General features: G+C 48.9%; 1 protein-coding gene across 3 annotated transcripts; it reads right to left on the reverse strand.

Moving 5' to 3' along the window:
• Positions 1 to 255: 255 nt before the first annotated feature.
• Positions 256 to 14,222, reverse strand: BCL6B (BCL6B transcription repressor). Of its 3 annotated transcripts, none has more exons than XM_053567588.1 (9): positions 14,105 to 14,222; positions 13,357 to 13,547; positions 12,926 to 13,147; positions 12,472 to 12,819; positions 12,039 to 12,163; positions 11,017 to 11,172; positions 10,807 to 10,937; positions 10,573 to 10,710; positions 256 to 384 (listed from the first exon to the last, which is right to left on the reverse strand). In XM_053567588.1, the coding sequence occupies exons 2-9, from the start codon at positions 13,533 to 13,535 to the stop codon at positions 310 to 312; spliced, it is 1,374 nt and encodes a 457-aa protein (XP_053423563.1). In that variant the 5' UTR covers positions 13,536 to 13,547; positions 14,105 to 14,222; the 3' UTR covers positions 256 to 309. The 3 variants fall into 3 exon arrangements, with proteins under 3 accessions (XP_053423563.1, XP_053423564.1, XP_053423562.1); XM_053567589.1 differs by lacking the exon at positions 256 to 384 and adding an exon at positions 7,913 to 8,049; XM_053567587.1 differs by lacking the exon at positions 256 to 384 and adding an exon at positions 9,657 to 10,203.
• Positions 14,223 to 14,441: the final 219 nt, after the last annotated feature.

Here is a 14,441-nt window from a genome sequence, read left to right on the forward strand (position 1 = left end):
GGGGCGGAACAGGGTTTGGGTCCCTCCCTTGAGGCGCCCCCTCTCGATGTGGATTATCTATTTTATCTTTGGGGGTGTCAGCACGTGACCACGCCGGCTAACATCCGCGTCCAGAGCTTGCCAAGGAGGACGCGGGACTCCAGAGCAGGGGGCGGAGCCAGAAGGGCAGGGCGGGATTTACGCTTTGTTCTGAACAGGGCATGAAAGGAGCGCATGCGTAAAGAGCGGCTTTAGGCGGCCTACTAGGTAGGGCGCCCCATGTGATGCAGGAACCTACCAGGAAGCTGTAGGGATGCTTCGGTCTTCTGTTCACCTGGCAGGCCAACGTGTCCAAAGTTTAGCCCCCAGACCTGCATGTAAGGGTTCACGATGGGTAAGCTGGTTCTGGAGAGAAAAGCAATTACTTGCTTAATGAGGGATTCAAGAATTGAAGGCTATGGGAGATTGAGTGAAGGGATTATGAGATAAGGCTTAAACGAAATTCCTGGTTGAGGGCCTGAGGCTGCTAACATCGTTTCCAGAATCTAGATGCTTGGATTCTTGAGCGGTTCATAGGCCGAAGAAAGAAAGAACATGTTGTTGGATTCCTGGTGTTCATTTCTGCAATAGGGACTTCTTCCTGTCACCTCTGTTTCTACTAACAGGAAACCTGCAGGTCACGGAGACCAAAAATAACCGGAGAGGAAGGGCGGCTGTGAGCTCATTCAGGGCCCCACCAACAATCACCTACCTCTTTCTCCGTGGGGCTGAAACTTTTTCCTTTGCCCTCTAGTAACAACCACTTCCTAACCACTTTTTTTTTTTTGAGACAGTCTCACTAAGTCGCCCTCGGTACATTGCCATGGCGTTACAGCTCACAGCAACCTCAAACTCTTGGGCTTAAGCGATTCTCTTGCCTCAGCCTCCCAAGTAGCTGGGGCTACAAGCACCCACTTGTTGCAGTTGTCTTTGTTGTTTAGCTGGGCTGGGCCAGGTTCAAACCTGCCACCCTCAGTGTATGTGGCTGGTATCATAACCACTGTGCTACGGGCACCGAGCCCACCTTTTAAAAAGTTTTTTTTGGAGACAGTGTCTCACTGTGTCATCCTAGGTAGAATGCTGTGGTGTCCTGCTTCTCACAGCAACCTCAAACTCTTGGGCTCACGCGATCCTGCTCAGGCTGGTCTAGAATTCCTGAGCTCAAGCAATCCTGCTTGGGCCTCCCAGAGTGCTAGGATTACAGGGGTGAGCCACCACCCCAGGCCTTTAACCATATTTTTTTGATCTAACCGTAGGATAGGCTAGAGACAAACCCTGGCCATTGGAGCAATAAGTTTCTCCTATCTGACCAGTCTTCAGACTCCTGGTCCTCTCTAGTCCCCCTTTGGCCCCCAGAGCACTAATGGCTTGTTGGTTCCTTCATTATAAGCCAAGCTCCCCGGGACCTCGAAACCTTTGCTGCAAAGGCTCATCCCTAGACTGGTGGGAAAGAAGATGGGAGTGGGTGGGAGGCTGTGTAATCATAAAAAGCATATTGAGCCTTATAATTTTATATGAGGAAAATAAAAATCAAGAAACAATATGTCTATGTATATATATATATATATATATATACACACACACACTCATAGAAGGTGCCAAAAATGTATATATTTTAAGAAAGGAAAAACCATTAAAATTGTAATAATATATACTGATAACAGAAGATGAATACAAGTCACATCAAGCACCTCTCGTAATTGCAGAAGTAAAATGTGACTTGTGTATTACACATTTAATAGTTTTTTTCTTTTCTTAAAACGTGTATAACTTTTTTTGGCTCTGCACGTGTAGTTGTTTTGGTAAGTGGAATAAAATGTTGACTGGTGGGGAATATGCCAAAGATGCAGAAATTAGTGTGGCTGTATTTTTTTGTTCGTTTGTTTTGAGACAGCTCTCAAACTCGCTCTGTTGCCCAGGCTAGAGTGCCATTATGTCAGCCTAGCTCATAGTAATCTCAGACTCCTGGGCTCAAGTGATCCTCCTGCCTTGGCTTCCCAGAATGCTGGGATTACATGTGTGAACCACCTCCCCTCAGTTTAGTGTGGCTGTATTCTATAGTGATTAAGAGCCCAGTCTTTAGAATCAGATCACAGTTCCAATCTTTTTTTTAATTTGTTTTTTTTTCTGAGACAGAGGCTTACTATGTCATCGCCCTCGATAGAGTACTGTAGTGTCACAGCTCATAGCAACCTCCAACTCTTGGGCTTAAGTGATTCTCTTGCCTCAGCCTCCCAAGTAGCTGGGACTACAGGCATCTGCCAAAATGCCTGGCTATTTTTTTGTCACAGTTGACATTGTTGTTTTAGCTGTCCAGGGCCGGGTTCGAAACTGCCACCCATGGTGTATGTGGCTGGCACCGTAACCACTGTGCTACAGGTGCCAAGCCCACAGTTCCAATCTTTATGTATCAGCTTCAATAGTCAAAAAATTTAATCTCTTAGTGTTTTCCCTATCTGTAAATAGGGGATAATAACAATACCTACTTTTTAGGGTTGCCAGGGGGATTAAGAAAATCCATGCAATGAGAAGTTTAGTTTAGGCTTGGCGCCTGTAGCTCAAGTGGCTAGGGCGTCAGCCACTTGCACCTAAGCTTGAGCCCAGGAGTTGGAGGTTGCTGTGAGCTGTGATGTCACAGCACTCTACCTAGGTTGACAGCTTGAGGCTCTGTCTCAAAAAAAAAAAAAAAGAAAGAAAAGAAATGCTTAGGTTTGGGTTCTCAAACTTTTTAAACAGGGGGCCAGTTCACTGTCCTTCAGACCGTTGGAGGGCCGGACTATAGTTTAAAAGAAAAACTATGAACAAATTCCTATGCACACTGCTCATATCTTATTTTGAAGTAAAAAAACAAAACGGGAACAAATACAATCACACCGCCTCATGTGGCCCACAGGCCACAGTTTGAGGACCCCTGGTAGGGTCTGACATGTAGCAGGAGATAACTAGTATTAGTTGGTTTTATTTTCAATAGGAGATAAACTGAGGTGGGAGATGAAGGGAAGTTTTAGTTTATTTATTTTTATTTATTTATTTATTTATTTTTGTAGAGACAGAGTCTCACTGTACCGCCCTCGGGTAGAGTGCCGTGGCGTCACACGGCTCACAGCAACCTCCAACTCCTGGGCTTAAGCGATTCTCTTGCCTCAGCCTCCGGAGTAGCTGGGACTACAGGCGCCCGCCACAACGCCCGGCTATTTTTTGGTTGCAGTTTGGCCGGGGCTGAGGTTTGAACCCGCCGCCCTCGGCATATGGGGCCGGCGCCCCACTCACTGAGCCACAGGCGCCGCCCGAAGTTTTAGTTTAGTTTTAGGTTTTTGCTTTTAAAAAATCTAATCCAGAGGGCAGTGCCTGTGGCTCAAAGGAGTAGGGCGCCGGCCCCATATGCTGGAGGTGGTGTGTTCAAACCCAGCCCCGGCCAGAAACTGCAAAAAAAAAAAAAAACAAAAATCTAATCCAGATCATTTAAAAGATTGAGAGGTCACGCCTGTACTCCTAGCACTCTGGGAGGCAGAAACAGGAAGATCCCTTGAGCTCAGTAGTTCAAGACCAGCCTGAGCAGGAGCAAGACCCCGTATCCAGTAAAGATAGAAAAAAATAATTAGCTAGGTGTTGTGATGAGTGCCTGTAGTCCCAGCTTCTTAGGAGGCTGAGGCAGGAGATCATTTGAACCCAGCGCTTTAAAGTTGCTGTGAGCTAGACTGCCACACCATGGCATTCTAGCCTGAGCAACACAGTGACACTGTCTTAAAAACAAACCAAAAAAACCCCTCATGTTGAAATTTAATCCCAGTGTGGCAGTATTAAATGATGGGGCCTTTAAGATGTGATTAGATAATAAGGGCTGTACCTTCCTGAATGGATTAATGGGTTACCATGGGAGGAGAACTAGCATCTTTGTAAGAGGATACTCAGCCCCCTCACCTGTGATATATTACGCTGCCTTGGAACACCATAGGGAGCCTTCTACCTGTAAGCAGACTCTTTTCAGATGTGGCCTGTCAACCTTGGACTTCTCAGCCACCATAACTGTAAGAAATAAATTCCTTTTCAAATTACCCACTTTTAGGTATTCTGTTATAAGTAAGCAACAGAAAATAGACTTGGTACTGCAAAGTGAGGTGTTAACAAATATCTGAAAATGTGGAAGCAGCTTTGGAACTGGGTACTGAGCCGAGGCTGGAAGAATTTGGAGGAGCAGGCTAGAAAAAGCCTAGATTCTGATGAGGGATTAGAAGACAAGATGAGTAGGGAAATGTTGGAATTCCTTAAAGATTAGTTAAGTGAGCTCAGCGCCTGTAGCTCAGGGACTAGGGTGCCAACTACATACACCAGAGCTGGTGGGTTCGAATCCAGCCTGGACCTGACAAACAACAATGACAACTACAATGAAAAAACAGCCCGGTGTTGTGGCGGGTGCCTATAGTCACAGCTACTTGGGAGGCTGAGGCAAGAGAATCGCTTAAGCCCAAGAGTTTGAGGTTGCTGTGAGCTGTGATGCCACAGTACTCTACCCAGGATAAAAGCTTGAGACTGTCTCTAAACAAACAAACAAACAAAAAAATTAGTTAAATGGCCATGACCAGAATGCTGACAAGGACAGCAAAGGCCATTCTGACAAGGTTTCAGATAGAACTGAGAAATAAGGTATTGGAAACTGGAGTAAAGGCCATCCTTGTTATAAACAGGCAAAGAACTTAGCTGAAAAATGTCCATGCCCAAGTGCTTTGCAGAAGGCTGAACTTGAGAGTGATGAATTAGGGTTATCTGGAAGAAGAAATTTCTTTCTTTTTTTTATTTTTTTTGAGACAGCCTCAAGCTGTCACCCTGGGTAGAGTGCTGTGGTTTCACAGCTCACAGCAACCTCTAACTCCTGGGCTTAAGCAATTCTCTTGCCTCAGCCTCCCAAGTAGCTGGGACTACAGGTGCCCACCCCAATGCCCGGCTATTTTTTGGTTGTAGTTGTCATTATTGTTTGGCAGGCCCGCGCTGGATTTGAACCCACCAGCTCCGGTGTATATGGCTGGTGCCTTAGCCATTTGAGCTATAGGCGCCGAGCCTGGGAGAAGAAATTTCTAAGCAGCAAAGTGCTTAGGCTGCTGCGTTGTTACTTCTAGCTGCTTTTGGTGAACTGGTAGAGAAAAGGGAAAGGAAAATGTGGAAAAATTCTCATTCTGCCCATGTGGTAGAGAATGAAAGAGCATTTTCAGGAAAGGCATCCAAGGGTGAGGCCAAGCCACAGCTTGCTAAAAAGATTAGCATGGCAGCTCAGTGCCTGTAGCTCAAGCGGCTAAGCCACTGTACACCAGAGCTGGCAGGTTTGAATCCAGCCCAGGCCTGCCAAACAACAAGGACAACCGCAACCAAAAAAGCCAGGCGTTGTGGTGGGTGCCTCTAGTCCCAGCTACTTGGGAGGCTGAGGCAAGAGAATCACTTAAGCCCAGGAGTTCGAGGTTGCTGTGAGCTATGAAGTCACAGCACTCTACCCAGGGCAACAGCTTGAAGCTCTGTCTCAAAAAAAAAAAAAAAAAAAAGAAAGATTAGCATGGCTAAAAGGGAAACTGGAACTCTTCCTCAAGAAAATGGAAGAAAGACCCTGAAGTCATTTCAGAGATCTTCCAGGCTGCCCTTCCCTTCACAGACCCCAAAAGCTTTGGAGGGTAGAGTGGTTTCAGCGGACAGGCCTGGGGCACTCTCCAAGGGCTCGCATCCCAGGGCTTCCTCAAGATTCTGCACCCTGAACCCCAGTGAAATCCTCCATAGCCCCTTCAGCCTGGCGGCTTAGGAGGCCACAGGTGAGGCCTGTGGTCCAGCTCCAGAAGGTACAAATCACAGACACTGGTGGCATCCACGTGCTAATTCTGTATGCTTGTAGAAAGCAAGAGTTGTGGAAACTTGGCAACCTCCACCCAGATTTCAAAGGATGTCCTCAAAAGCCTGGGAGCCCAGGCAGAGACTTGTCACAGAGGCAGTGCCACCACAGAGAGCCCCCACGAGAGCAATGCTGAGCAGAAATGTGGGGTTGGAGCTGCTGCAGAGAATACTCGCCAGGTCAATGCTTATTTGGGCTGTGGAAGCAAGGCCACTGCAGAGTCCCCACAAAGGCAATACCTAGTGGAGCTGCAGGAGCAGGACTGCTACCGGGATCCCAGAACTGTGCAGTCACAGGCAGTAAGCAGCCTCCACCTAGGAGAGCTTCAGGCACCATATGCTAAACTTTACGTAAGAGCAACCATAGGGGCAGAGCTGCCTAAGGCCTTGGCAATCTAACTTTGTTCCAGTATGTTCAGAAGTTGTTGCATGAAATGAAAAAAGATTATTCTCCAGCTTTAATATGTAATATCTGCCCTGTGAGTTCTGGACTTGTTTGGGGGCTGTTACCTTTTTGCCTATGTCTCCCTTTTGGAATGCAAATGTATATACAATGTTTGTTCCCACCATTGTCTCTTGGAAGTAGATAATTTATTTTGATTTTACAGGCTCACAGATGAGGCTTTAGACTTTTGAGTTGGTGCTGGAATGAGTTCAGACACTGGGGTGATGGGGATGGAAGAAATGTATTTGTATGTAAGAAAGACAAATTTTTCAGGGGTAGGGGCCGAATGCTGTTTTTTTTTTAAGAGATAGAGTCTTACTTTATTGACCTTGGTAGAGTGCTGTGGCGTCACAGCTCACAGCAACCTCCAACTCCTGGGCTTAGGTGATTCTCTTGCCTCAGTCTCCCGAGTAGCTGGGAATACAGGCCTGCTGCAACGCCCAGCTATTTTTTTGTTGCAGTTTGGCCAGGAGCCGGGTTTGAACCTGAAACCCTCGGTATATGGGGCCGGCGCCCTACCCACTGAGCCACAGGTGCTGCCCCAGAATGCTGCTTTGAATGTCTTATCCAAAAACTCATGTTGAAACATACTCCGCAAGGTGGCAGTATTGAGCAGTGAGGCCTTCAAAAGGTGATTGAGACCTGAGGGCTCCGCCATTGATTTATGGGTTATTAAGGAGAGAAGAACTGCTGGCCTTATAAGAAGAGCAACCTGAGCTAGAACAACATTATGCTCAGCCTCCTTGCCATGGATATGCTGTACCACAGAGAGGCTCCACTAGCAAGAAGACCCTCACCAAATGCAGCCCCTTGACCTTGACTTCTCAGCTTCCATAAATGAGAAATCAAATCCTTTTCTTTATAAATTGCCCAGTTTCAGGTATTCTGTAATAAGCAATAGAAAATAGACTAAGACAACCACAAACTAAATGTTAGAGGGAACTGCAGAGACTGTGTTAACTGACTTTTTTTACAGATGAGGTATTTAAGAGCCAGAGAAGTAACAGACTTGGTGACCTCTGACCATGGTGTGAAATAGAAGTGTGCACTTAGCACACACAGGACAGGGGAAAAGTGGGGAGAGACACACAATGTACACTGGATAGATTCCATGGTACCATTGCTGGGGGAAGGAATAGAGTTGGCATGTTGGCTCTAACCACATAGTCTTGTCAACGCCACCTCTAGCCCCTGTTGTCCTTATGGTACCCAAGTCCCATCCATTTTCCTTGGTGATGGAGGTGTGTCCCAAGCATTAAGATCCCCAGCCTCTTGGTATTATTAGTGGCTTCCTGATTTCTCCCTGCCACCTCCATACCTCAGGCAGGAAGTGACTTCATAGCAGCAGGATGCAGGTGGCTCCGGAGAAACTTTATGAAGTCACTGGTCCCTACACAATGAGCCGGAAGGCAAGGGCAGGGAAAGGGAGAACAAGGACCATTTAAAATGTCTGGTAGGATGGGACAGTGCAATAGGCATAGAATCCAAGATGGTATCCAGGAGGGAAGAGCATTCTTTTCTGACCCCCAGATACCCCCTCTCCAGGCAAGAACCCAAGACACAGGTGGCACAGAGAGGCTTCTTTATTCCAAGGATCAGATCTTGCAAGATACAACATCTCAACCTTCAGGCATTGTCCACCTGCTCATCCAGTCTGCTAAATAGAAATCATGGTTCCTTCTCACATCTGTCCTTTGCCTTCCCTCCCTCCTTCAGTTCTGTAACGGGGAATAAAAGGGAAAGAGAGAGAATAGCTTTCTCCCTAGTCCCCAAGTGACAGCCACTAGTACTGACAAGTAGTGAAGTTCCACTCCACAAATTCAAAAGTGCTTCTTACCCTTCACCCACATCCCATAAACAAATTGGGCCCAGGGCAACAATGGGCAGGACTATAAATCAAGGCTTCCTGATGTCATCTAACATTCCAGTAACTCCACCCAGCCTAGAGGCAGCCCCATTCTAACTTTCTTTCTACCTGGCCTACACCAGAAACTGTACCCCTTAACCAACATCTTAATCCTACCTGGAAACTTGATCAACTAGAACAGGCCTTTGGCCCATCAGCCACTGATCAATCTTTAAAATCTCTGATCCCCCAACAACAATCCCAATCATAATCCAAGACTACAGCAAACCCAGAATGGAACTCAGCCCCTTTTCTTTTTCTGTGGAAAGTTCTAATGCATTCACTGGTCCCAGACCAGAATGCAGTGATGGGAAGACTGGGTCACAGACCCAGATTTTCTAAGGTAAGAAAGTTACCAAGCACTGTGACATCTAGAGCAGGGGTGTCCAACCTCCAGCTTGGGCCACATGCTGATTTTGTGAGGACTTTTTTTGCTTATCTGTGGTGTCAGATATCACAAAAAGTATGCAAGGACTTTTTTTTTTTTTTGCTAATCAGCTTTCATTAGTGTTTTTGTATTTAATGTGTGGCCCAAGACAATGCCGCTTCTAATGTGCAGCAGAGGAAAAAAAAGGTTAGAAACCTCTACTTCAGAGGCAAAGGCAAGAAGTTTCTGGCATCTGAACACTTGCCAGAAGTTGTCCAAAAACCTGTTAAAGAAAGAAGGGGCTTGTCTCAGGAAGAGAGAACCCCAAGGAACATTCAAACTCTGAGGCCTCTGTAATAAAAGATGGGTTATGACTCTTTACCACCTAATCAAGGTTTTGTAATTTTCTCCTAGGTCATAACATTCATAGAGGCTGTGTAGAATCATAAAAGGTCACATCATTTCTGAGAAAGAATTTCCAATCTCTCTCCTATGGAGTGATCAACTCAGTGCTAGTAACAGATCCTGGAGGGCCCTGGGAGAGAGGGGACTACCAATATAGATGGATGCAGCAGAGCCAAACTCAGATGACCAGATTAATGAGACAATTTAGGTTCTGTACTATCTTTTAGGAGATTACCAGCTTCCACTTGCATGGATGCAGAATCCAGCCCCTACACCCACAGCTGAGAGGAGGATTAATTAACTCCATTTCAGGTTCACCATAAAGGTTCCTATCACCCTTGAAGAAGCAAGCAATGTCTACATTGAATTCTAGAGTGCTAGAGAACCTACAACATCCAGAATACCAGAGAGGCTTCCTGACCCAAATCCACAATACAACAAGTTCCCAGAGCTGCCCTAGGACTAATAAAGGTTCCAGACCTCGAATTGAAGAGACAGGATACAGAGAACCCCTTCCTCCATTTTACACAAGCCAACAAGCACAAGAGAAAAAACAATTCTAAAGATAAAAATTATGACAATAATAATATACACTCAAGCCAAAGGAGAGAGCCAAGTGCTAATATTCTCTGCCAGCAGAGCTGTGAGTCACTTTCTGTATTCTGGGTCACTTATGGAAGAGGGAAGTGGGAAATGTAATAAAATGAAGGTCCGGTGCCACCCAAAGGTCAATAAATTATATTTACAGATAAACTGAATTTGATAGTGGCCATGAGTGGACAGGTGTTCCCTTAAGGAAACCAGGCCTCCAGTCACTCCCCTCCCCCATTCGCTAGCTAACTCTCTCCTTAGAAACAATCTGGATTGTAGGGAAGAGGTTTTGACCAGCAAAACAGAGGCAGATCTAGCTGGGATCTGCCACCCCTGCTCTCCCCAGTAAGAAATTAAGGTGGCAGCAGTTTCTAATACCAGAGTGACCTTGCACACCCAATGCCCCAGGCCTGACAGGGAAGCCAGGCCTGAGCCTGCAGCTTTCCTGGTCCCTAGGAAGCGAATAGGGTCTGGGCCAGTACTTAACTAGGGCCCCCCCAGAATGTGGTAGTGCACTTTGGTGTTGGTAGCAGCTCCATGTTTCTGGCGCAGATGCAGCCTCAGTTGACTCTTGTGCCGGAAATGCAGACCACAGGGGTCACACTGTGGGAGGACAACCCAGTCAGTTTCCTTTCTATACACAACCACCTTTTAGGTGTTGAGCAAGAGGGAACTGTCCAGTTGTCCACCAATAATTAGCTCTATGGCTCTGACGTCCTGCTAATCCTCAGGGGCGGCCCAGGAGCTCACCTTATTTAGCAGAGATTTTCCCATTAGTCCCTCTTCGAGAAAACAGTGCCAGCCCAGAGCATAACTTCCATACCTGTCCATCCCCAGTCTCCGCCCCTTACTGATACTCTTCTAGGCCACTACCCATTTCCAAGAGATCCAGGGGCAGCCAGACTGGCTCCTCTCAGAGCCCCTCCCTAGGTAAAGGGAAGGTAATTCTAAGGCTTTGGGCCGGGTACCCACGTGGTAAGGCTTCTCTCCGGTGTGGATGCGAACGTGGCTCTTGAGTGTCTGTAGGTGGCGGAAGCGAGTCCCGCAGGTGGGGCATGGATAGGGCTTCTCTCCAGTGTGGATCAGCACGTGAGCCCGCAGGTGGGCGACCTGGGAGGGGAGGAGACTTCAGACGCGCTTCTGGGAGGGCCCGCTCTGCCCTCTTGCAGATATGCCTTTGAATCTGCTCAGAGGCTGCCTCTGTACCTGTACAAAGCGCGAGCCGCAAGTTTCACACTTATAGGGCTTTTCACCGGAATGGATGCGGCTGTGCGTTTTCAGGTTAGCGGGCCGGTTAAAACGGGCGCCGCAGACGGAGCAGTGGTAGGGTTTTTCCCCTGGAGACAGGAAGGTAAGTCAGGAACTTTGCCCAAGGACAGCTGTAGGAGCAAAGGTCAGGGCCCTTTCCTCCCCTACCTGTGTGCACAGTACGGTGGCTGGCCAGGTTGCCCTTGTATCGGAAGGCGGACCGGCAGAGCTGACACTTATAGGGCTTGTCCTCAGCCAGGAGGTCCAGCCCCGCTGAGGACCCTGCCACAGTCTCACAGTTCTGGCAGCTGAAGAATTCACTTCCTGGGAAGGGGAGTGGGTAATGACAACCACAGTTACTTAATGAAGTGAATCCTCATATCACACAGTGGTAGGTCTTCTTTTCCCCAATTCACCATTTAAGGCTCCTTGGATTTGCCCAAGGCCTAGAAAGAAGATGAGCCAAGATCTGACTCCACAGCTGATTCCCGAGTACTCAGCTAATCTGTGCAATAGTGGCTGTGGTAGGTGGAGGTCCCTGCTAGTGGGTGAAGGTTTCCATTTCTCCTCTTATCTTGAACCATTCTGGATAACAGCCTGCCAGAGACGCTCTGGCAAGACCTGGGCCGACCACTCAGCCCTAAAGAGAGATAGGCCAGAAATTCCCAAACTTTGCTGCTCATTGGAAGCTCCCTGGAGCTTTAAGAACTATTGATGCCTGGTTACCATGTCCAGACATTCTGCTCTGTGGGGTGTGGCCTGGGCAATGGAAGTTTTAAAATTCTAAGTTTTTATTTTATTTTTTGAGACTGAGTCTCAAGCTGTTGCCCTTGGTAGAGTGCTGTGGAGTCACAGTTCACAGCAATCTCAAACTCTTGGGCTTAAGTGATTCTCTTGCCTCAGCCTCCCAAGTAGCTGTGACTATAGATGCCTGTCCAAGGCCTGGCTATTTTTTAATTTTTTTGTTGCAGTAGTCATTGTTTTAGCTGGCTCCGGCTGGGTTCGAACCTGCCAGCCTCGGTGTATGTGGTCGGCGCCCTACCCACTGAGCTATGGGCATGTGCTGCCCTGGGTGATTCTATTTTGCAGTAAAGTTTAGGAACCATTGGAATAGGCCTTTCATGAGGTCTTTTGGCCCAAACTGGCTTGAAGCAGCCACAGGAGAAAAGCCAGGAGAAAGAGGCTCTTACTTGGTGATGGACGAGACTGTTCAGAGGGTGATCCAGTGGTCTTTTGAGCCTGGGCTGTCAGGAGATGGGGGTTATTGGCTGGAGTCCCACAGTTGAACTGTACAGTGGCAATAGTCGGAGAGAGCCTAGGCAGATGGTAAGGCCCAGAGATAAGGGTCAGGAGAGATTATATGGAGGGAGATTCTCTCCTGGAGAACTTGAAACCAGAGGCCTAGCCTCTGAAGGTGAGCCAGTATTGACCAATGAGCCACATGCATTGTGCTCAGAGTCCCACCCCACTGAATAAGCCTGGCCTCTGGCCAATTTCCCTAAGGTGGGCTAGTATCTCTGAAACCCATGTCCATCTTTCTGTCTCCTGACCTGGAAAGCCCAATGACTCTGCCTTCTAGCTGAGGCCAGCCTCTACAAATTCTTAGGATTCCAGATTCTGTACCTGCTCTGGGGACCAGGAATGGGTCCTTCTTCACTGCTGCTGCTGCTGGAGGCCTCATCTCCACTGGGGAGCCGGGCTTGGGGGCAAGGTTGACCAGAACTCTTCTCCCCCACCAAGCTCCCTGCTTGGGAGGCCTGAGAGTTTAGCACAATGTACTTGTACTTTTTCCAGTTGCAGGCCTTGGGATCTGGGCTGGCTGGACTTGGGGGGCCTTGACTGCAGCTTCGAGACTCAGTAGGTGGGTCTGGGTGCCCTTCAGAGCGCCTGGGACTATCTGGTGGAGGGGCCGTTGGGGGTAGGGGGGGTTCTGCTTCCAGGGGTTGCAGGGAGATGCCCAGAGGTTCATAGCTGAGAAAAGTGATGGACATTAGTGCCATTTCTTAATCACCGCCTTGCCCTTGACACTTGAGGCATCACCTCACCCACGGAGAACACAGAGTCTGGGCTCCCTCACCTGGCCTGGATGAAGCGGTGACATGCCTGGACCACGTGTTCCATCTGCAAGTAGGTGGCAGCCGCAAGGACGGCTGGTGCAGTGGTGGGAGAGAGCCGCAGGCGCGAAGTATACATGAAGTCCAGAAGAGTAGAGAAGCCTCTGGCTTCAGGGCCCCCAGGTAGAGAGAGCACGTCCACCCCCACTCCCGCTCGGCCCCGAAAAATTGAATAGAAGAAGCCACTGGAGAGAGGGCAGATTTGTCATGTTAGGAGTTGGGGAACCAAGGGCAACTAGCTTCGCTTTAAAATCCCCGCCCCCTCAAAGTCCTCTTCACTATTACCCGGCTCCTAATTCCAGGACAGTCCGCCTCTGGGTTCTGGGCTTCGGCCTTATGTCTCCACTCCTTTCTTTTCGTCCCGCCCCACTCCCAGGGGCCCCACCCCTCGAACCTGCAAGCGATGAGAACTGCCTTGTGCGCCCTGAGGGGTTGCCCGCCAACTAGCAGCGTGACGTCAGTGAGGATCCCGCGCAGGCGCAGCTGGTTCAGATTGCCCAGCACGTCGGAGGAGTGCCGAGTGAACTCGCGAACGTAGCCCAGCGCTCCCTCCGTGGTAGCTGTGGAACCCATGGCAACATGGGCCTGCAGATGCCATGGATAGGCTGAGGGATCCAGGCCGTCCTAAGACGCTTCCCTTCTCTGTTTGCCTTTTCCTCCTGAGGTGCAGGTAGAGCCGGTGCCTCCAGCCCCCGGCGCCAGCACATGCAGCATTACTCTTAATTCATCCTGTTCATTCTGCCCTCAACTACAGTCACTCCCTTCCCTGTTCTAGATCCCACACCAATTGGAGCCAGTTCCCACACTGCCGCCTTGTTAACAGGCAAGCCTGGAGAATCCGGCGCCTAGTGCCCTTAGTTCGACTCCTATCGCCCCTCCAGCAGCCCTACTCCCCTCTATTTCCCTGCGCGCTCAAATCTCAGGTGTCCGACACTTCCAAGACACCCCACGCGACCAGCGGTCCATACCCCTCCAAATCCCAATCGAATGTCTCTTCCCCAACTATGGAATTCTGCTATTTCTATCTAGTCCCCAATCCCTACTTTAGCCCAAGTTCTGGGATTCAAGTCTTCCAACCGTCAACAAGCCCCAACCCTTTTCAAGGGCCCAGGAGTTTGGCTCCCTCAGTCTCACGATCTTACCCCCGTCCTGCAGGGGCTTCGGCTTCTCTTCTTAAGGGGGGCGGGGTCTCTCTCCCCTGTGGGCTTCTGCTCCTTTATCTGGCCGGGATGTCGGGGGCGGGTGTGGAGGTGGGGTGAACGCCTGGGTCTGTATCCTTCCTTCCTCCCTCGCTCTCCAGATGGCCAGCTCAGGGCGGGGTCGCCTCTAGAGGGCGGGACCTCAGAAACGCTGGGTGGTCGTAACGTAGGGGTCTTGGGTTACTAAAAGTGGAAATGGGGGTGGGGATCATGGAATTAGAAAGGAGGTTAAGGATATCAATGTTGGACATACAGGCAGCCTGAGTCTTCGGAGGGCCTG

Source organism: Nycticebus coucang, chromosome 18 (assembly GCF_027406575.1).
Source record: "Nycticebus coucang isolate mNycCou1 chromosome 18, mNycCou1.pri, whole genome shotgun sequence".
Lineage (NCBI taxonomy): Eukaryota > Metazoa > Chordata > Mammalia > Primates > Lorisidae > Nycticebus > Nycticebus coucang.

What these genes read in the sequence shown, in the direction of transcription:
- BCL6B (XM_053567587.1), bottom strand. Translation starts at nt 13,535, where the DNA reads ATGGGTTCCACAGCTACCACGGAGGGAGCGCTGGGCTACGTTCGCGAG. An exon ending in GCAGTTCTCATCGCTTGCAG is followed by an intron (nt 13,148 to 13,356) that starts GTTCGAGGGGTG and finishes CCCTCTCTCCAG; the next exon opens with TGGCTTCTTCTATTCAATTT. An exon ending in CCACCGTACTGTGCACACAG is followed by an intron (nt 10,938 to 11,016) that starts GTAGGGGAGGAA and finishes TCCTGTCTCCAG; the next exon opens with GGGAAAAACCCTACCACTGC.